At 39.3% G+C, this 23,224-nt stretch overlaps 1 protein-coding gene across 1 annotated transcript in view; it reads right to left on the minus strand.

The window, feature by feature from the left end:
- Nucleotides 1–23,224, minus strand: part of LOC139186833 (cyclic nucleotide-binding domain-containing protein 1-like) — a 358,895-nt gene that overhangs the window by 275,344 nt on the left and 60,327 nt on the right. The window contains exon 4 of the mRNA XM_070802178.1: nucleotides 7,354–7,512. Coding sequence (XP_070658279.1) covers nucleotides 7,354–7,512 — 159 coding nt within the window. The remainder of the gene's footprint in view (nucleotides 1–7,353; nucleotides 7,513–23,224) is intronic.

A 23,224-nucleotide genomic window follows, 5' to 3' on the forward strand; every position in this document is an offset into this window, starting at 1 on the left:
AAATCCCAGGGCTGATCTCCTTCAGAATGGACTGGTTGGATCTCCTTGAAATCCAAGGGACTCTCAAGAGTCTTCTCCAACACCACAGTTCAAAACCATCAATTCTTCGGCGCTCAGCCTTCTTCACAGTCCAACTCTCACATCTATACATGACCACAGGAAAAACCATAGCCTTGACTAGACGAACCTTTGTTGGCAAAGTAATGTCTCTGCTTTTGAATATGCTATCTAGGTTGGTCATAACTTTCCTTCCAAGGAGTAAGCGTCTTTTAATTTCATGGCTGTAATCACCATCTGCAGTGATTTTGGAGTGTAGAAAAATAAAGTCTGATGCTGTTTCCACTGTTTCCCCATCTATTTCCCATGAAGTGGTGGGACCAGATGCCATGATCTTCGTTTCACTCTCCACTTTCACTTTCATCAAGAGGCTTTTGAGTTCCTCTTCACTTTCTGCCATAAGGGTGGTGTCATCTGCATATCTGAGGTGATTGATATTTCTCCCAGCAATCTTGATTCCAGCTTGTGCTTCTTCCAGTCCAGCGTTTCTCATGATGTACTCTGCATATAAGTTAAATAAACAGGGTGACAATATACAGCCTTGACGTACTCCTTTTCCTATTTGGAACCAGTCTGTTCCATGACCAATTCTAACTGTTGCTTCCTGACCTGCATACAAATTTCTCAAGAGGCAGATCAGGTGGTCTGGTATTCCCATCTCTTGAAGAATTTTCCACAGTTTATTGTGATCCACACAGTCAAAGGCTTTGGCATAGTCAATAAAGCAGAAATACATGTTTTTCTGGAACTCTCTTTCTTCTTCGATGATCCAGCAGATGTTGGCAATTTGATCTCTGCTTCCTCTGCCTTTTCTAAAACCAGCTTGAACATCAGGAAGTTCACGGTTCACATATTGCTGAAGCTTGGCTTGGAGAATTTTGAGCATTACTTTACTAGCGTGTGAGATGAGTGCAATTGTACGGTAGTTTGAGCATTACTTAACAGAAATGAAGGCAAATGTCCAGACTTGAACATGAATGTTCATAGCAGCTTTGTATAACAGACAAAAACTAAAAACAAACCAAATGTCTATAAACAGATGAATAGATAAAAACAGTTGCATATTATTGAGTGGATAATATAATACCACTCAGGAATAATAATACCAGTAATACCACTGAGTAATAATACCACTTAGGAAAAAAAAAAAAGAAATGAGCTACTGGTATGCAAAACAACATGAATGACTCTCCAGAATACCTGTGTTCAGTGAGAGATCCAGGCTAAAATACGGAATATGCTGTATGATTCCATGTCTACAAATTTTGAAAAGAAACTGTAGTGGCCAAAAGCTAACGAGCGGCTGCTTAGGGAAGGGGGTGGGTGTGAGGTTGAGTAAAGGGAGGATTACAAAGGTGCACGAGGGAACTCTTATGAATGACGAATATGTTCTTTATCTTAATTGTGGTGATGGTTCCATAGATATATACATGTTAAGACATATCAAATTTATACAGTGATGATGGTTTCATAGATGTATACATGTGTCAAGATGCATCGAATTGAATGTGTTAAAATATACATTTTATTGTAACTAACTTATACCTCAATAAAAATGTTTAATATATATTAATTAGCTGTACTATATAATAATAGTATGTGTATTGGAGAAGGCAATGACACCCCACTCCAGTACTCTTGCCTGGAAAATCCCATGAACGCAGGAGCCTGGTAGGCTGCAGTCCATGGGGTCGCTAAGAGTCGGGCATGACTGACAGACTTCACTTTCACTTTTCACTTTCATGCATTGTAGAAGGAAATGGCAACCCACTCCAGTGTTCTTCCCTGGAGAATCCCAGGGACAGAGGAGCCTAGTGGGCTGCCATCTATGGGGTCGCACAGAGTTGGACACGACTGAAGCAACTTAGCAGCAGTATATGTATTATTAAACAATAATATAAATAATATGCATAATGTCTTTCTTTCTTTGAGCTTCCCATGTAGCGCAGTGGTAAAGAATCCTCATGACAATGCAGGAAACGTGGGTTTGATCCCTGGGTTGGAAAGATCCCCTGGATAAGGAAATAGCTACCCACTCCAGTATTCTGTCCTGGAGAGTTCTGTGGACAGAGGAGCCTGGCGGGCTACACTCAGCGGGATGACAAAGTCAGACACAACTGAGCAACTTTAACTCACTCCCGCTCCAAGAATGCAGGTAAGCTCCACATCCTTTCCCACACACCTTGTCCTGTGCATCTCTTCCTTCTGACTGTTCCTGAGTTATACTTTTTTATAATAAACTAGTGATCGAGTAAGCAAAATGTTTCTCTGAGTCCTTTGATCTGCTCTAGCAAATTAATTGAACCTGAGGAAGGGGCCATGGGGGCCTGTGATTTACAGTCAGTAGGTAAGAAGTACAGACAACAATCCAGACTCGTGAGCGGCATCTGAAGTCCACGGAAGGGTTGTGGCAACCTCTAATCTGTGGTGGGTCAGTCAGAATCACAAGCTTTCAATTGTGGTCTGAAAGGGGAGAATGAGTTGGAGAAAAGACTAGTTTTGCAGATCTGAACCCCAAACTATGAAACCTGGTGCTGTCTCTGAGTAGGTAGAAACACAACTGAGTTGAATTGCGTATTGGTTCAGGGAACCCCTCTCCCCCTGCTCCACACACTGAGCACTGTATCTCAGAAGACACTCTGAGAGCTTTGTCCACTTTGGCCACGTGAGCACATGGCCAGGAGACGGCCACCAGTGATTCAGGAAGGGGCCCCGCCCCATCCAAGGAATCTGCAGGTGCCTTGATCTCAGACCTCCCAGCCTCCAGAACTGACTGTGACAAATACATTTCTGTTATTTAAGCCATTCAGTCTGTTTTTTTTTTTTTTTTGGTTATAGCAACACAAAGGGACTAAGACATAGCTACACAGTGAAAAAAAAATGACAAGAAATAAGTAATGAGAGCATTTATTTATTTCCAAACAGTAGGAGAATGACACAAAGATATTATTTTCTTAAACATTAATTAATTTGTGACCAACTAGTAGCTTCTGAAGGAGAAGGCAATTGCACCCCACTCCAGTACTCTTGCCTGGAAAATCCCATGGATGAAGTCTGGTGGGCTGTAGTCCATGGGGTCGCTAAGAGTCGGACACGACTGAGCGACTTCACTTTCACTTTTCACTTTCATGCATTGGAGAAGGAAATGGCAACCCACTCCAGTGTTCTTGCCTGGAGAATCCCAGGGACGGGGGAGCCTGGTGGGCTGCTGTCTATGGGGTCCCACAGAGTCGGACATGACTGAAGTGACTTAGCAGCAGCAGCAGTAGTTTCTGAAACTCTAGTATAAAAATATCACTCGCACCTTTGTAAATTAATATAAATATATAATAAATAATTAATAGGAGTCAGACACGACTGAGACTTCACTTTCACTTTTCACTTTCATGTATTGGAGGAGGAAATGGCAACCCACTCCAGTGTTCTTGTCTGGAGAATCCCAGGGATGGCGGGGCCTGGTGGGCTGCTGTCTATGGGGTCACACAGAGTCGGACACGAATGAAGCGATTTAGCAGCAGCAGCAGCAGCAGCAATTACTTATCCACAAAGGTTTCCCTGGTACTTCAGCTGGTAGAGAATTCCCCTGCAATGCAGGAGACCCCAGTTTAATACCTGGGTCAGGAAGATCCCCTGGAGAAAGGATAGGCTATCCACTCCATATTCTTGGGCTTCCTAGGTGGCTCAGATAGTAAAGAATCCTCCTGCAATGCAGGAGACATGGGTTCAATCCCTGGGTTGGGGAGATCCCCTGGAAGAGAGCCACCCACTCCAGTATTTTTGCCTAGAGAATCCCCATGGACAGAGGAGCCTGGTGGGCTACAGTCCATGGGATCACAAAGAGTTGGACATAAGTGAGAGACTAAGCACAGCACAGTAGATTTATTCACAAACTAAGAGAAATCTGCATATTCCTTCTTAAATTAAAAAAATATATATGACCATTGTTATTCTGCAATACTAGGAACCTCTTTGTACTTCAGCTATAGGAAGTACATAGCAAAGTCTTCTTTAAAAAATTCTTATCACAACATGGAAGATTCCTTTGGAAAGGGAAGATTGACTTGTACAAAGACCTATGATGGACTAATAATATTCATGGGGCTTTACATTTATTAACTTAATTTAGGTTTTTCGACAACAATGATCCTATGACACTAACAGTTGTACCCATTTTATAGATTAGTGAATTATGTATCAAGAGATAGAAAGTAGCCCGAGATCATACAACTCATTACTTGCCTTGGCAATCCCATGGACAGGAGACTGACAGGCTACAGTCCACAAGGGCACAAAGTAATTGGACACTCCAGTTCAGTTCAGTCGCTCAGTCATGTCCGACTCTTTGCCACCCCATGAATCGTAGCACGCCAGGCTTCCTGTCCATCACCAACTCCCGGAGTTTACCCAAACTTATGTCCATCGAGTCCATGATGCCATCCAGCCATCTCATCCTCTGTTGTGCCCTTCTCCTCCTGCCTCTAGTCCCTTCCAGCATCAGGGTCTTTTCCAACAAGTCAATTCTTCGCAATAAAGACCTTTTTTTTTTTTTTTATGTAAAGAAGAGGGTCTCTCCAATTCCACTTAGTTTTTATCCCAACTTTTCATTTTTAACAGAATTAATAACCCACAAAATATATTTCTCTCATCAGCATGTAACCCTAAAATATAGTTTGAGATTACATTTCCTCCTGTTATACCCCATTTCATTAGCAAACAGTACTGTAAGAACCATATTGCATTTGGACTGTAAACAGCCTAAATCTAAAAGACACAAATCCTCATGTCCTTTCAGGGACCAGTTCCTCTGAGTCATTCCTGAGAAGGGGCTTCGCATCACTGCTCCACTGAAACATAATGATCTTCAGATGCCTCCTTCCCTCAAAGGAAACATCTTTAATTGGAGAAAGTAGGAGAAAAATCATTTGGGCCAAGTTTTCTCAGAGGATCTTAAACTGCTTTTCACAGCTCATTTATCAGTTTGTCTCTTCTCCTACCCTTTCTACAACGCCCCCAGTTACATATACACATCACTTGTTTTCCAGAAATTAATCATTTATAAAGAAATCAATTATGTTTACCAAAGAAATCCATAATTCTGTTTTTAAAGCCGGTGGTGTTATAGGCAATGTCATCAAATACAAACATGTGAGAGCATGAGATGAATTGCCCAGCATTATCTTTGTTGGGGGTCAGGTTGAGCTAATAACCTAATGTGCTTCCAGGAATATCAATTGAAAACTATTCAGCTCACAACTTTTCTAAAAGCTAAGTCAAGTTCTATTGATACATGTCAAACTGAACTCCCTAAAAACAGAATTCAGACCACAGTTATCTCACACCTAGACCAATTCCATATAGCCTTCTGACAGGTCATCCCAAATCTCCTCCTGGTACCCACAGTAGACTCTCCATACATGACACATTACCATGTAAATAAAAACAATGTCACTCCCATTTGCCTGTCATACCAAGATTGAAAACCTACCACAGCCTGCAAGATCCAGAGCAATGATCTGGTTCAGCTAACCCTGAAGACGCGCTGCTACCCATTCTTCCCCTTACCGATGCACTTAAGCAACACTGGCCTGCTTGCTGATTTTTTTTTTTTTCCCCAGTTTACAAAACATGTGTCATGCCTAGCTCTGGCACTTATGTTTCCTCTCCCTGAAATGGACTTCTCCAAGATATCTGATTCACTAGCTCTCTCATTTCATTAAATTATATGATTTCTCTAATCATTCCCATCATCCCCTATACACATATTCAGCATTAGTTTTTATTTCTAATACCTACCACTAACATAATATATACATATACATACATATATATAGTGTGTGTGTGTGTGTGTGTGTGTGTGTTATCCCTCTTACATTAGAATATAAGCTCCCCATGAGGGCAAAAATATTGTATTCACCACTGCCATCCCAAAATCAAGAATATTTTCAGAAACTGTAGGGATTCAAAAGTATATACTGAATTCATTAATAAGTGAAAAATAACGTCAGTCAAAATTATTTATAAAAATTTCATCACGTTTTAATTCATTGCTTTTAATATTGTTTATTCATGATCCATTTGCCCCTCTTTCTGAGACATTGATATTTTCTCTTTTGAAATGCTCTTACCAATTGAATGTAAATTCAGTACAATTGTAAATTAAAGGGTGTGATCCCCATTAGCCTTTATCCAAGATATGAATATGGAAGCAAACGCAACAATCAACAATCTGACTCCCTCTCTCTGAAACTAGAGTGTGAGCCTAAGAACCTCCAATCAAAAATAGTTGTAGCTGACTGAGTCCAGTGTTATACACCCAGAAGAATCAAATACTTCTTTCTCTATTTTGGGAGCTATCCAATATTTCTCCACAAGTTTCCCCTTTCCCCACTCCTTATGTTTGTTTGTTTTAATTAACCAGCCAGTTTCTGTTGCTTACAACCCAAGATCTAGCTAACACGTGTAAGGTTGTATTTAACCTGATATGCCTCAAAATACAAAACTTAACAGAAAGTTTTGTAATTCTCTTTCTCTCACCTCTCCCTCCCGTTGTCTGTTCTTTGTACACATTTCACAATTACAATGTCCTCAACCTGTTCAAAGCCTTCCTTTCTGGTGACATCCCCATATATGACCTTTCCAACGATTTTAATGTTTCAACCTCTTTTTTCCTTCCTCCCATCTAACACTATTTACTCAGAGCTGCTGAATTTAAGTATAAGTTAAGACATAATAATATGATTAAGCCAAAATGCTCTGTTATCAATAACCAGTATTCTTAATCTTGTCAGGCATATTTACATTTCTTTCAAAAGAGGCTATTCTTACTCAAAATCAATTTGTTAAAATTTCAAGTATGATGACAAAGTGAAAAATTTTAGAGTATAAGGTAGTTATTTTTTAAAGTATATTAAATGGCATTACTCAAATAGGCCGTGGATCTGCTCGTGGTTCAGCTAGAGATAAATGGAGGGCTATAGATACCACAAAATATCCATCAATTAAACAGGTTTCAGTTGCATTATTTTTGTTTGAATTACATAAAGCATTTAGACCCATTGCAGTGTGACTAATGGAGTCATGATAAGATCTATGATGTTAGTAAATATGACTAATACACCCCAAGGGGACCCTCAATCACTTCTCCCTGGGTTTTGAGGGGCAGAGGCAAGAGTAGTGATTTGTTCCTATCCAATAGACTATCCATGTTGAATAGGAATAAACAATGATTTAAAAAAAAAAAAAAGCTATTCAAAAGAATTATCCAACTACAAGAAGTAACATATTTCAAACACTTACAGTTTCTTTAAAATAGCCATGAAGTGCGCTACCTTCTCTTCATACTGTTTTGGTCCGTATAAGGTGCGCCCACCTCGCGCTTTCTTAACATGGATAGCTATATTGTGAGAATCATCAGGTTGCAGAGGTTTACTTTCTGCTGTGTCTTCAGCAGGTATTCTAAACAAGGAAGCATAATATTTTATGTTGTATAAAAAATTACTGATGTGAACTCTTTATTGTCTAGAGTAGAAATGCACTGTTCTGAGATAATTTAGCATTTTAATAATATATTCCTTCTCGGTGTCTGTTTTTCTCTGGTTATTAGTAACACAATTAAACACATCGCTCAAAGTCTCAAAATTATCACTCAAAATTACCATACATAAAATGTTTTCTAGGTACAGAATTTGATTATAGATGTTATGACTGTCCCAAGTGATTAAAAGATTTTCCATAATAAATTAGGTACATATACTTAGGAAAATATTTTAAGACAATGGTTACCACCCTTCCTTTATTTTATCATGGTTGTTTTCCAGCAAGGTTTTTTTTTTCACCAATGATAAAAGTACGTTTTTAAAAAACTTCTGTTTCCAACTGGTAAATTATGAACATCTTGGAAGCAGCCACCATAAGGTATTCTTGTGCTACCATACGATATACATTTAAGTCCCCAAGAGATGTGTGAATGAATGACCTGTTCCCATTTATACTTCCAGCTCCAAGCTTCCCGATTAAGAGGTAACTAAAAAACCTAAGGAAAACCAATCTAACAAATATTGTCATCCTTAAGAAAAAAAATAGAGCTGGAGATGATAAAAATCCAAATGATCACAGATTAGTCACCTTTACTTATAAACATGAAATTTTTTTAAAGTTAAATATAAAATAAGCATTATGTAGAATAACAATAACAATGATCAAATTAACATCTAACTTATATTTAAGTCTTTTTAAAGGTACTGGCTACTCTATTAAACATGATATACATATTTATCATTAACATTAACTAAGTTAAATAAATATTATCCCCCATTTATGGGACAAGGAAATTTCAGCTTAAAGAGTTTGCATAATTTGTCTAATCACTCATATCCACTTTCCAGTACAGCTGGAAAGAGCTTTCTGCAATCCAAAGTTCACAGAACATTAATGCTTAATAGCAAAACTTACTTGTCTGACAGATACAGAAAGATACTGCACCATAATTTACAAAGATAAAACTGAGAGTCAAAATTTATTTCCCCTTCTACCATTTTCAGAGAACCTCAGTCATTCTATCCACAGAAACCTAGAACTCTATTTAATACTCTATCCCTAGTTACATCTATAAACAGTAAGTACAGTAAAGCTCAGCAATGTTTAAGATTCATGTATAAAACAATCGACTGCTTTCCTTTCCCCAGCTCTGATTTTCAAATGCCAATGGAATAAAATTCTTATGTTCTAAAGAAGAGTGTTCTGTGGACGGAACTCTGGGGGGGGTGGAAATTTAGAAAGTGAGTCCCCATTGATCCAATGTTCTTCTGGCACAAGTTCATCATATTTGCCAAAAGCAAGAATTTCCCGGAATTCCTGCCTTTACATTGAAAATCTCAAGCCAGCCAAAGAAAGTGAAGCCGCTCAGTCCTGTCCATTTCTTTGTGACCCCATGGACTACAGCCTGCCAGGCTCTTCCATCCATGGGATTTTTCAGGCGAGAATACTGGAAGGTGTTGCCATTTCCTTCTCCAGGGGATCTTCCCAACCCAGGGATTGAACCTGGGTCTCCTGCATTGTAGGCAGACTCCTTAATGCCTACGCCACCAGGGAAGTGGCAGCCAAAGGATTCAGAGTAGTCCTCAATGATATTTAAGCCATGTGAAGCCAACCTGGAAGTCATACCTGCTGCCAGCTTGCGGGCATGTTTGCACTCAGCCATGTCTGACTCTGCAATCTCATGGACTGTAGCTCCCCAGGCTCCTCTGTCTATGGGATTTTCCAGGAAAGGATACTGGAGTGGGTTGCCATTTCCTTCTCCAGGGGATCATCTTGACCCAGGGATTGTACCAGAGTCTCTTGTGTCTCCTTAACTTGCAGACAAGTTCATTACCAGCTGAGCCATGACAGAAGCCCAGAAGCCAACCAGCTGATAGCAAAGCACCAAAAGTGACAGAAACAAACAGAGGGTCATATATGGTGATTGACTGAATGATGAAGTTATGTCTGGTGCTCTTTGGGAAATGGGAGTGTCAACTACAAATTAGCACTTGCCAAGAACATTTGCCAGCAGCTGAACGACAACGAGGCCATTTGCCATCTGCCTCTGTGGTGATTAAACCCTGTGCTGGAACAGATGCCAACATTTAACACCCTCTGAGGGGAATTAAGTGTGGACAGTGAGGATCTCTGCAATCCAGGGCAACTGGTGGGACAGGTCTTCAGATAGTTGGATATTTTCAGGAACTGATTTAATGACCCCTATCCTTGAGTCTCTTCATATCTAGAAAATCATTAAATCCCTTCATGGTGACATCAGCTCCTTGTGACTAGCAGAAAATCTTTTGTAACATATGCACGTGATTGCACTGAACTCCCCTTTCATGAAAATCTTATGTATCAACCTCCCCCTATAACCTTTTTGGAGTAGTCTCTCAGAGCTATTAGAGGTGCTGTCTCCCGGACTAAAGTCCTCATTTTGCCCCAAATAAAACTTAACTTGCAACTCTCACACTGTGCATCTTTTTAGTCAACAATAGAAAATAATCCTTATTATCATATTTATGTAGCAAAACTAGAAACAATTCAATATTATCAGTTCAGTCACTCAGTCATGTCTGACTCTTTGCGACCCCATGAACCACAGCACACCAGGCCTCCCAGTCCATCACCAACTCCCGGAGTTCACCCAGACTCACATCCATCGAGTCAGTGATGCCATCCAGCCATCTCATTCTCTGTCATCCCCTTCTCCTCTTGCCCCCAATCCCTCCCAGCATCAGAGTCTTTTCCAATGAATCAGCTCTTCGTATGAGGTGGCCAAAGTACTGGAGTTTCAGCTTTAGCATCATTCCTTCCAAAGAACACTCAGGACTGATCTCCTTTAGAATGGACTGGTTGGATCTCCTTGCAGTCCAAGGGACTCTCAAGAGTCTTCTCCAACACCAGAGTTCAAAAGCATCAATTCTTCGGTGCTCAGCTTTCTTCACAATTCAACTCTCACATCCATACATGACCACTGGAAAAACCATAGCCTTGACTAGGCGGACCTTTGTTGGCAAAGTAATGGCTCTGCTTTTGAATATGCTATCTAGGTTGGTCATAACTTTTCTTCCAAGGAGTAAGTGTCTTTTAATTTCATGGCTGCAATCACCATCTGCAGTGATTTTGGAGCCCCCCAAAATAAAGTCTGATGCTGTTTCCACTGTTTCCCCATCTATTTCCCATGAAATGATGGGACCAGATGCCATGATCTTCGTTTTCTGAATGTTGAGCTTTAAGCCAACTTTTTCACTCCCCTCTTTCACTTTCATCAACAGGCTTTTGAGTTCCTCTTCACTTTCTGCCATAAGGGTGGTGTCATCTGCATATCTGAGGTTATTGATATTTCTCCCAACAATCTTGAGTCCAGCTTGTGCTACCTCCAGCCCAACATTTCTCATGATGTACTCTGTATAGAAGTTAAATAAGCAGAGTGACAATATACAGCCTTGACATACTCCTTTCCCAATTTGGAACCAATCTGTTGTTCCATGTCCAGTTCTAACTGTTGCTTCCTGACCTGCATATAGGTTTCTCAAGAGGCAGGTCAGGTAGTCTGGTATTCCCATCTCTTGCAGAATTTTCCACAGTTTATTGTGATCCACACAGTCAAAGGCTTTGGCATAGTCAATAAAGCAGAAATAGATGTTTTTCTGGAACTCTCTTTCTTCTTCGATGATCCAACGGATGTTGGCAATTTGATCTCTGGTTCCTCTGCCTTTTCTAAAACCAGCTTGAACATCTGAAAGTTCACAGTTCACATATTGCTGAAGCCTGGCTTGAAGAATTTTGAGCATTACTTTACTAGCGTGTGAGATGAATGCAATTGTGCAGTAGTTTGAGCATTCTTTGGCATTATATAGTCTAAAATGTTCAGTCATACAAAATTCAAAATCTGTTTATGAGTGATTAACTTGTGCAAATTGCCAAGGCAAAGTAACATACAGGAGTTGTAGACGTGAATCACATCTGTTCTGGGGAGCTGTGCTGGTAATCTCTCACTTCTCTATGTCTCTGTGTTTCACAAATACATGCATCTTTAAATTTTAGTGACGTTTTACACTGGGTAGATCTGTGATCCTTTTGAGTCTGATTTGATAACTGAGCCCTTTGTGGTAGACTGAAAGTGTTCGTGAAAGCCACTCAGTCTTGTCAAACTGTTTGTGACCCCATTGACTATACAGTCCATGGGATTCTCCAGGCCAGAATATTGCAGTGGGTAGCTTTTCCCTTCTTCAGGGGATTTTCCTGACCCAGGGATGGAACCCAGGTCTCCTGATTTTCAGACAGATTCTTTACCAGCTGAACTGCCAGGGAAGCCCAGGAATACTGGAATGGGTAGCCTGTCCCTTCTCCAGCAGATCTTCCTGACCCAGGAATCAAACCAGGATCTCCTGCATTGCAGGCAGATTCTTTACCAACTGAGCTATCAGGGAAGCCCTGTGTTAGTCTAAGGCCTCCAAATATTCTTTTTTCTTTCATATAAGTCCTACTTGTTACATGATAAGATTGTTCCAAGATATGTAATATGTTGTTACAAATTATGTATGTGATTATGTTCCTTGTATATAGGTAATAATAATTCTGATCTAAAGTGTTTAGGATTTTTTTAAATAAAATTTTGTTCTATTTATTGGTCATTTTGGTTGCATAGAAAAAATATTTTTCTCTTTTCCTCAGTAAACTCAGGTGTAGCGATTAGCACCACCACTAAGCAAAATAAAGCCAAATTAGATACATTATCTCACCAATCCTCCAATATCACCCTCGCATGTGCATTCTTGTCTCCATTTTAGATAAAGAGCCTAAGATTCAGAGTTTGAGGTAATGTTCTTAAGGCACCATAATCACCAAATTGCAGAACTGAAGTTCAAACCCAGATCTAACTAGTCTAGAGGCCATCACAGAACTTTATTTCCCATATATTCTTGCATTAGCCATCTTACAAACATTTTATCATTCCTCAAAATCCTTCTTTAACCTTCTCCATCACTTTTTTGTCAATCCATAGAAATTTTACTGCTGCTAAGTTGCTTCAGTCGTATCCGACTCTGTGCAACCCCATAGACGGCAGCCCACCAGGCTCCCCTGTCCCTGGGATTCTCCAGGCAAGAACACTGGAGTGGGTTGCCATTTCCTTCTCCAATGCATGAGAGTGAAAAGTGAGAGGGAAGTCGCTGAGTCCTGTCTGACTCTTAGGACCCCATGGACTGCAGCCCACCAGGTCCTCCATCCATGGGATTTTCCAGGCAAGAGTACTGGAGTGGGGTGCCATTGCCTTCTCCGAGATTTTAGTAAGTAGTAGTTAAAGCCAGAAAAATATATGGACTCTTTCTATATTTGCTGTAGGATTCTTCGGTCATTTTTTAAGGAAACTGAAATCATCCTGACTTATCATAATAAAAGTTAAGTCCAGTCACTTCAGGTACACTAAGTCTACCCTGTCTGTTGATGTTAGCTTCATTATCACTAATGCCGAAAGACGGAGATAGCAGAGGGTAAGTCTCCAGCACCAGCATGAAGGTGGTGAGTTGCAGACTTTGTTTTGTGCTGAGCGAGAGTGCTGACTTTGTCCCACACGTTGCCAATACATCCAAAGTTAAAATTGAGGAGAGTTGAAGGCAAGTTTCATTATAAACTCTTGACAGTCAACATTGGAATCCTGTCATCTCTTATAATATAAGAAAGAATATTTTAAGTTTAGACAGAGGTAAGCAATATTTCCCTGGTTTCTATTAAATTAATGTCCTTGACAGACTCAATGTCTTCTCTTTCACTTCCAAGGAGCAATAGAAAATCCACATTTAAAAATGAACATTGAACTTACATGTATTCTACAGAATAAGGCAGCAATACATTTTCCAGATTATATGACAAGCTATACAAACATACAAGAAAGTTATTTAGAGAAGATTATAACAGATTTATCTCCTAAGGGTTAATTGCAAATATTAATAAGCATCAAATTAAAAAGTTGGGATATCTAAGATAATTTTTAATCAAACAATATATTACTATATATTTAGAAAATGATAATCGAATATTGTGTGCTATCTTTACTTACAACCTAAATTCCCTCCAGTCACGATTCAATTTAGCAAACATTTCTTGACTATCTAGCCCAAGTAGAGTTCATTGTGTTCATTATCTCAGCTCCCAGGTATGAATCATTTCCATATTTCCAATTTAATCACCCTACTTTTTCCGCCCAAAGAACATTGCTGAATTGGTCACACACTTGGGTGATTACAAATCTACATCATCTAATTTTAACTGATCTTTGCTTTTGCTCAGCATTCTAAAATCAGCTATTTGTCAAGCTCTTATATATTCCCCTCAATGGCTTCAATTTAGTTTCTTTTCCATTCTCATTTCCACATTCTATGGACAGTCTTATTTCAGTACTTAATGCTCTCTACTTGACATCTGTATACGAATTAATGATTATTACTGACTCTTAAGAAATAATGATAAACACTATTCCAGTTATTCAGCTATAGAGTCACACAAACTGAACCTAATTTTAAATTTTTGAAGAATCAAATGCAGAGAAAATGTGGCTTGTGAATTTTCAGAATTTCCTTTTTTATTTTGTACTAATCTCCTCAAGTAAATCTTAAACCCATAGGGCTAATCTAAGTAATGAGTGGAACCCCTTATTTAGGGAAATGGAAGGATCAATTTGGAGACAGGGAGCAAAATTTCCTGCCACCAATATTATACAATAGGGAAGACAGTCCAAAATTTCAACCATATCTTTTTGAACCATAGGACTGACTCCCTTTAAATCAAAGGTGACTTTTCTTCTTAGTTACATATGGTCTTTGATGAACGGGATTTATGAGACATCACCACTCACATTACTTCTTCAACTGAACTCATAATTTCACATTGTTCACTATTTAATTCTTTTAAAAAAAAACTTTTTGTTTTATGTTGGAGTATAAGCAATTAACAAGGTTGCAATCATCTCAGGTGCCCAGCAGAGAGATCAGACTTACATTTACATATATCCATTCTCCCCAAAAACACCCCTTCCATTCAGGCTGCTTATCACATACCATTGAGCAGAGTTACTGTGCTATATATAGGTCCTTGTTGGTTATTCATTTTAAATGTAGCAATGTGCATATGTTAATCTGAAGTTAACTATCCCTTCCTTCCACCCTTTTCCCCTAACCACCAGTATGTTGTCTAAGTCTGTGAGTACGTTTCTGTTTTGTAAATAATTTCACTTGCATCATTTTCTTTTAAATTTTGCATCTAAGGAATATCATATGCTATCTTTTTAAAATAAGTTCCCATGGAAATTCATGCAAGTAGAAAGCTCTTCCTAAATTTCCAGCAATTTCCCAGGAGATTATACTTACATCCTGATGTCTCCTTTGCCACTGCGCTTCTTCCTTAAATACTCTCCTTATTCCATGCCTTGCTTATCCAGAGGTGAAACCAACTTTTTCTGTATTTCCTCAACAGAACTAAACTAAACTAAACCAAGTATTCAAAGCATTTGTAAGTACAGCAGAGTTCATCAGATGCTGGGGTTATCTTAGATGTTTGTATCACACATGACTTTGGCCATCTGATGCAAAGAACTGACTCACTGGAAAAGACCCTGATGCTTTGAAGGCAAGAGGAGAAAGGGACGACAGAGGATGAGATGGTTGGTTGGCATCACCAACTTGATGGACATGAGTTTGAGTAACTCCGGGAGTTGGTGATGGACAGGGAGGCCTGGCATGCTGCAGTCCATGGGGTTGCCAAGAGTCGGACACAGCTGAGTGACTGAACTGATCCTGACCACATATGAACCAGGGTACTTGAAATCCACTAACCGATCTCTCTTTTCCTAAATGCCCTCACCTCTCTGCCCAGGATCAAGGGGTTTTCCTCACTTGGTGCTCATCTCCCCTCAGTTATTTCCTGGCTACTCTTGCTTCTTTTTTTTTATTTTTTATTTTTTTATTTTTTTAAATTTTATTTTATTTTTAAACTTTACATAATTGTATTAGTTTTGCCAAATATCAAAATGAATCCATCACAGGTATACATGTGCTCCCCATCCTGAACCCTCCTCCCTCCTCCCTCCCCATACCATCTCTCTGGGTCGTCCCAGTGCACTAGCCCCAAGCATCCAGTATCGTGCATTGAACCTGGACTGGCATCTCGTTTCATACATGATATTTTACATGTTTCAATGCCATTCTCCCAAATCTTCCCACCCTCTCCCTCTCCCACAGAGTCCATAAGACTGTTCCATACATCAGCGTCACTTTTGCTGTCTCATACACAGGGTTACATCACAGCAGGATCCTCTATGACCCACCTCCCAGAATATCGGAAATAAAAGCAAAAATAAACAAATGGGACCTAATTAACCTTAAAAGCTTCTGCACATCAAAGGAAACTATCAGCAAGGTGAAAAGACAGCCTTCAGAATGGGAGAAAATAATAGCAAATGAAGCAACTGACAAACAACTAATCTCAAAAATATACAAGCAACTCTTGCTTCTTTTTCACCCCATTTTTGTCTGCCCTTCCCCACTCCAGACTTGCTCCACAACTCCAAATTAGAATACCTTTATGAGGCCGGGCAATTCAGTTCTTAGCACCCATTCTCAAATACTTCTAACCAAAATCATCAAGAAAGAAGCATAACCAAAGGTCCTCCCTTCCAGCAAAATCGATCACTCCTCAGTGGGAGTCATAAACATAAATGACATTTGTTTTTAGATTCAGACTTGAAACTGTCCTGTATCAGTCCACTTTAACACAGGGAAACCCTGCACACATAAACGATTTCTACAGATCACCGTCACTTTGCTACAATAACGCCCCAACCCATACAGAATTTCATTTATGTCATATTAAAGGCTTTAATCTGGATGACATCAGGATGACACAAAGAATGACCCCAGACCATGGCTGAAGCAACCAGTTAGGTTTCTATAAAGTTCCCTCTCTTTCTTTCATAGAATTCTCTGAAAGGTCGCAGTACTGCTCCTAGGCTGGCAGGATGGTCCTTTGTTTCTCCCCTGTATTTCTCCCTTCCCTTTCTTCCTCTTTCCTTCCTCCTTTCTTTGTTCTCTCTCTCTTTTTTCCTTCCCCTTTTCTTTTCCTCCTTTTTTCTTTCTTTCTCCTCCCGCACCCCTCCCAGCCACCATTTCCTCTTGGAATCTGTGGCAGAGAACATGGGCTATTTTGAAAAAATACCATTTTTAGGTTTCTGTTCCCAGCTGCTAAACAGGGCAAGCAGAGTATCAGTAGGGAGAGCTTCACGAGTCCTTGGATAATCAGCAGTATGAAGAGCATCACACTCAGGCCTCTCTGCCTCAGAGATTCTTTCCTTTCTTTTAGCCAACCCTTAAGTCATCTTTGAACTTAAACATCCCTTCCCTCAGAGATGCTTGCCTTGATTTCCAGGACACCATCTGTGGCTAGCATAAGTTCTTTCAGTATAACCATCCCCCAAACTTGTATCGCATTTCATTTCATTCATCCCTCTTACTCAGGGCCTCTCAGTGACGCCAACATGCACCTTCTTAGTACAGAGACGCTGCCCGACTGATTCAGCACATGGTCACTGCTTGGTATATATTAAATGAATAAGACTAAATAAACAAAGCTTATGAGGTATCATAAGGTTTTTTTCCAAAGAGTGTAAATTTTTACTTTTCTTTTTATTTCTTTTTCTTTTTAGAATAAAATAGTGAAACAGGTGGGTTCTTTACCAATAATGCCATGCTAGTGGTAAAGAACCTGCCTGCCAATGCAGGAGACATAAGAGACTTGGGTTTGATCCCTGGGTCAGGAAGATCCCCTGGAGGAGGGCATGGCAATCCACTCCAGTATTCCTGCCTGGAGAATCCCATGGATAGAAAAGCTTGGCAGGCTATGGTCCATGGGGCGGCAGGGTTGCACATGACTGAAGTGATTTAGTATGCACATGCAGTGAAGCAGAATTGTTCTAATTCTGACTTTTAAAAATACAGGGAGCATCTCATTCAATAGATCTCAAAACTTCAGTGAAAATATGGGTTTTAAACCATAACAAGAATAGTTTTATTAGTTCTAATGTTAAATACATATTTTCTAAATAGTTAAATGTCTTGAGGCTAGATCCAGGCTAGCATGAAATAAACACTACTTAGATATACCTGTTGTACAAGGGTAATTTTGACAATGCTAAAGAACAAAATAGATTTTCTCAAAATAGATCTGTGATTTTCAGAAGAAAATAAAAAACAAAAAAAAATCAATTTTGCAGAGATTTTTTAAATCAATCTATTAGAATTCATTTGCCTAGGTTTTCAGTTGCTTTATCTCCAAATATTCCTATTTTCCAACATTTTCTAAACTTACACTTTTAGAAAGAATTTATAATCCATCTAGGTAGCTTATGTACTATACCAAATTATTGTTTTAAAATGTTTGAGAAAATATACAAATTACAAAGTTCCACATCATTTTAATCTAGATCAAAGCCACTTGTTACTACTGCTTTTAGATCTAGAAGTGAAATTCTGAGCTTTAATTTAAGCAGCTGGGATATCCTAATCTCTTCAGAATCTAAAGTCCAAATTAAAGCATCAGTTTTTGCACAAAACACATGTTGAAAGCTTTTGGAGTGATTGGTAATTTGACCAACTGAGTGAGCATACAGACTTCTGAGCCCATGAGGAGGATCCCAGCAGACTCTTCTGGTCAGGCTGCCTTTGGAACTTGGAGAAGACTCTTGGTGGAGTCCTGGGGCTGGTGGGATGGGAGAACACCATTTGCAGACTCCCAAAATCTTTTCGCTCTTTCCAACTTAAGTCATTCAATTGTTTGTTATATAACACAAGCTGAGAGAAAATGATATTGCACAATATTGCAATTTATGATTACAAATCTGTCATTATCTGTTATAAGTTATAAACTTGGAATCTCCTTCTGAACATAGCAATCTGCTTATGTTTTTTTACTTATCTGATCCTATACTTAATTAAAATTGAAATTTTAAAGATAACAGATACTTGCCGCACTTCATTAAAATATACTGAGTAAAAATATACCACAGAAACTCCAAAATGTCACACTCTGCATATTAACTGCAACGTGATATTTGCTATAAATATAATAAAACAAGTACATTTTAACCAAAGACCATGCACAGCAATGCAGTTTAACTAAGTGAAATAAGACCATAAATGAATGAATTAATTGTTTAAAGGGGGGATTAAATTTTTCCATTAAAAAGTTGCAATTCTGTAATTTTTTTTTTCCTTTTCTTAAAGAAAAAAATTTGAATAGTTCAATTGTAGTCCATGGACCGGGAGCAGCAGCAGCTGCCAGCTTATTAGAAACACTCTTTCCACCCCACCTTAGACCTTCTGAATCAAAATCTGCATTTTAAAAAGCAACCACTCCCAATACCCTGGAGATTAATGCACATATTAAAAGTTGAGAAGCACTGATTTGGAATTTATTGAAAGTTGTTTTGAAAGCAATGCCAACTTTCTGTCTGTGACTCTCAAATAATGCTACCTCTGTAAATGCTTAATAATAAATGACCATGAGGAGAGTTCATTCTGCCATCCTCCACCATACATCTTTTTGGATCACAAAATAAATAACTCCTATATGTATTTGTATGTATTTGTTTGCACAAAATGAGCAGAAAGTACAGAGATTTCCCACATATACCCCACCTGACACACAGGCACAGCTTTCCACATTATCAGCATCCTCCGCAAGTCTAGTACATTCGTTACGATCGATGCACCTATATTGAATCCCTGTCAGCCAAAACCTATAGCTTACATTAGGGCTCACTCTTGGTGTTGACCTTCAACTCTATGGGTTGGATAAGCATATAATTATATATAACCACCATTATAGTATCATATGGAGTATTTTCATTAAAATCGTCTAATTCCATCCATTCATCCCTCCCTTCCCCCCAACCCTGGCAACTGCTACTCTTTTTACCATCCCCCTAGTTTTTCATTTTCTAGAATATCATACAGTTGGAATTATACAATGTGTCCTTTTCATATTGCCTTCTTTCACTTAGTAACATGCAATTAAGTTTCTTCCATGTCTTTTCATGGCTCTGTGGCTCTTTTTTAACACTAAATAATATTTCATTATCTGATGTAGTACAGTTTGTTTAGCCATTCACTTACTGATTGCATCCAGGTTTGGCAATTATGAATAAAGTTGCTATAAGCATTTGTGTGCCAGCTTTTGTGTGTCATATATTTCAACTTCTTTGGGTAAATGACAAGAAGTGTTATTGTTGAATTATGTGGTAAGAGTGGGCTGAGTTTTGTAAGAAACAACCAAACTGCTGGTACCAGTTTGCATTTTCACCAGTAATAAATGAGAGTCCTTGTTGCTCCACAATCTTGCTGATATTTGGTATTGTCAGCGTTCTGGATTTTGGATCTTCTAATAAGTTTATAGTGGTGTCTTACTACTGTTTCAATTTGCATGCCTGATGATACATGATGTAGACATCTATTCACATGAGGTTAGTTTTTGCTTTCATTACTCTGAAATTTCCTTCTTACAATGTCCTAATTAGATTTCCAATTGCTTTCTACTAAAGAAAAGTTATGTCAGTATCCATGTTAATTGTGCCTTAACAGGCATCCTGAGATGTGAACATTGAGAATAACATATTTCATATGGACAGGAACCCCTGTAGCTTCTCTTTGTTAAAGGACATTTTCCTCTGGCTCTTTTATATGGATGCAGTTTTTGTATTTTAACACCTAAGTAGATTGGTGGAATTAAATTTTATCTAAACTCTACAATGTACAAAGAAGACAATTTATTTATATATATATATACATATATGTGTGTGTATATATATATATATATATATATATATTGATGCTTTTGAACTGTGGTGTTGAAGAAGACTCTTGAGAGTCCCTTGTACTGCAAAGAGATCGAATCAGTCCATCCTAAAGGAAATCAGTCCCAAATATTCATTGGACAGACTTATGCTAAAGCTGAAACTCCAATCCTTTGGCCACCTGATGCGAAGAACTGACTCATTGGAAAAGACCCTGATGCTGGGAAAGATTGAGGGCAGGAGGAGAAGGGGACAACAGAGGATGAGATGGTTGGATGGCATCACTGACTCAGTGGACATGAGTTTGAGTAAACTCCGGGAGTTGGTGATAGACAGAGAGGCCTGGCGTGCTGCAGACCATGGGGTGGCAAAGAGTCGTAGAAGACTGAGCGACTGAAATAACTTATACCATCACATGGTGTCTGTCCCATTAATTTGAAACATTTAGGGTAAAATAACCTTGTTTTTGTTAAGTAAATGAAGACTCAGTCATGTCAATTTTCTATTTCATTTCCTTTCAGAACTTGGTTTGAGTATATGTTGGGAGAGGTTCAGTTCAGTTCAGTTCAGTCGCTCAGTCGTGCCCGACTCTTCACGACCCCATGAACTGCAGCACGCCAGGCCTCCCTGTCCATCACCAACTCCCGGAGTTCACTCAAACTCACCTCCATCAAGTCGGTGATGCCATCCAGCCATCTCATCCTCTGTTGTCCCCTTCTCCTCCTGCCCTCAATCCCTCCCAGCATCAGAGTCTTTTCCAATGAGTCAACTCTTCGCATAAGGTGGCCAAAGTACTGGAGTTTCAGCTTTAGCATCATTCCTTCCAAAGAACACCCAGGACTGATCTCCTTTATTTTTTTTTAATTTTATTTTATTTTTAAACTTTACATAATTGTATTAGTTTTGCCAAATATCAAAATGAATCCATCACAGGTATACATGTGCTCCCCATCCTTTAGAATGGACTGGTTAGATCTCCTTGCAGTCCAAGGGATGCTCAAGAGTCTTCTACAACACCACAGTTCAAAAGCATCAGTTCTTCGGTGCTCAACTTTCTTCACAGTCCAACTCTCACATCCATACATGACTACTGGAAAAACCATAGCCTTGACTAGACGGACCTTTGTTGGCAAAAGTAATGTCTCTCCTTTTGAATATGCTACCTAGGATAGTCATAACTTTCCTTCCAAGGAGTAAGCATCTTTTAATTTCATAGCTGCAATCACCATCTGCAGTGATTTTGGAGCCAAAAAAATAAATAAATAAATAAAGTCTGACACTGTTTCCACTGTTTCCCCATCTATTTCCCATGAAGTGATGGGACCAGATGCCATGATCTTCATTTTCTGAATGTTGAGCTTTAAGCTGACTTTTTCACTCTCCTCTTTCACTTTCATCAAAAGGCTTTTTAGTTTCTCTTCACTTTCTGCCATGAAGGTGGTGTCATCTGCATATCTGAGGTTATTGATATTTCTCCCAGCCATCTTGATTCCAGCTTGTGCTTCTTCCAGCCAGTTGCCAATATGACCATGGTCTGAGGAAGAAGTTTCTCTTCCCTGTGAACTGCGAGCTGATCATCATCATGTTTCTATTGCATCGTGACTGCAGGTCTATGCAGGCCCCTAGACCGGCATCTACTGAGGAAAGATTGCAACTTTTGGAACATCATTCATTCCTGCTGGCTACCTTTCACCTGGATCAGTTATTCAGCAACCTGTGCTCAGCAACCTGTGCTCCCCTTCTCCCCGACAGCCCTTCAGTGCTGTTAGCATCTCATTGTCTCCTCAACACTGTTTGTGGTCATTTCTGGACCTTGTATATGCTAGACACAAGCCAAGTGGAATCAAAAGCCTTAGCTTTTGTGTGTCACTTGGCATCTTCATTCACAGAAATGCTGCAGTATTATTCTCACTTCATGTTGAATGAAGCTCAAGTTAGGTCTTACTATAACAATAATTTTCAAAAGTCATCTAGGAATATTTGTTTAAATACTTAGGCTTTGCTCCCAAGTTCAATTCAGTCAGTTCAGTCTCTCAGTCGTGTCCGACTCTTTGTGACCCCATGAACCCCAGCACACCAGGCCTCCCTGTCCATCACCAACTCCCAGAGCTTACTCAAACTCATGTCCATCGTGTCAGTGATGCCATCCAACCAACTCATCCTCTGTCATCCCCTTCTCCTCCCACCTTCAATCTTTCCCAACATCAGGATCTTTTCAAATGAGTCAGCTCTTCGCATCAGGTGGCCAAAGTATTGGAGTTTCAGCTTCAGCATCAGTCCTTCCAATGAATATTCAGGACTGATCTCCTTTAGGATGGACTGGTTGGATCTCCTTGCAGTCCAAGGGACTCTCAAAAGTCTTCTCCAACACCACATTTCTTCAGCACTCAGACTTCTTTGTGTGCCAAATCTCACATCCATACATAACTACTGGAAAAACCACTTTTATTATAGGAACCTTTGTTGGCAAGGTAGTGTCTCTGTTTTTTAATATGCTGTCTAGGTTTGTCATAGCCTTTCTTCCAAGGAGCAAACATCTTTTAATTTCATGGATACAGTCACCATCAGCAGTGATTTTGGAGCCCAATAAAGTCTGCCATGGTTTCCTTTGTTTCCCCATCTATTTGCTATAAAGTAATGAGAATGGATGACATGATCTTAGTTTTTTGAATGTTGAGTCTTAAGCCAGATTTTTCACTCTTCTCTTTCACCTTCATCAAGAGGGTCTTTAGTTCCTCTTCACTTTCTGCCATTAAAGTAATATCATCTGTATAGCCTATGATTCATCCACCTAACTTTTCATAT

This window comes from Bos indicus, chromosome 14 (assembly GCF_029378745.1).
Source record: "Bos indicus isolate NIAB-ARS_2022 breed Sahiwal x Tharparkar chromosome 14, NIAB-ARS_B.indTharparkar_mat_pri_1.0, whole genome shotgun sequence".
NCBI classification, from domain to species: Eukaryota; Metazoa; Chordata; class Mammalia; order Artiodactyla; family Bovidae; genus Bos; species Bos indicus.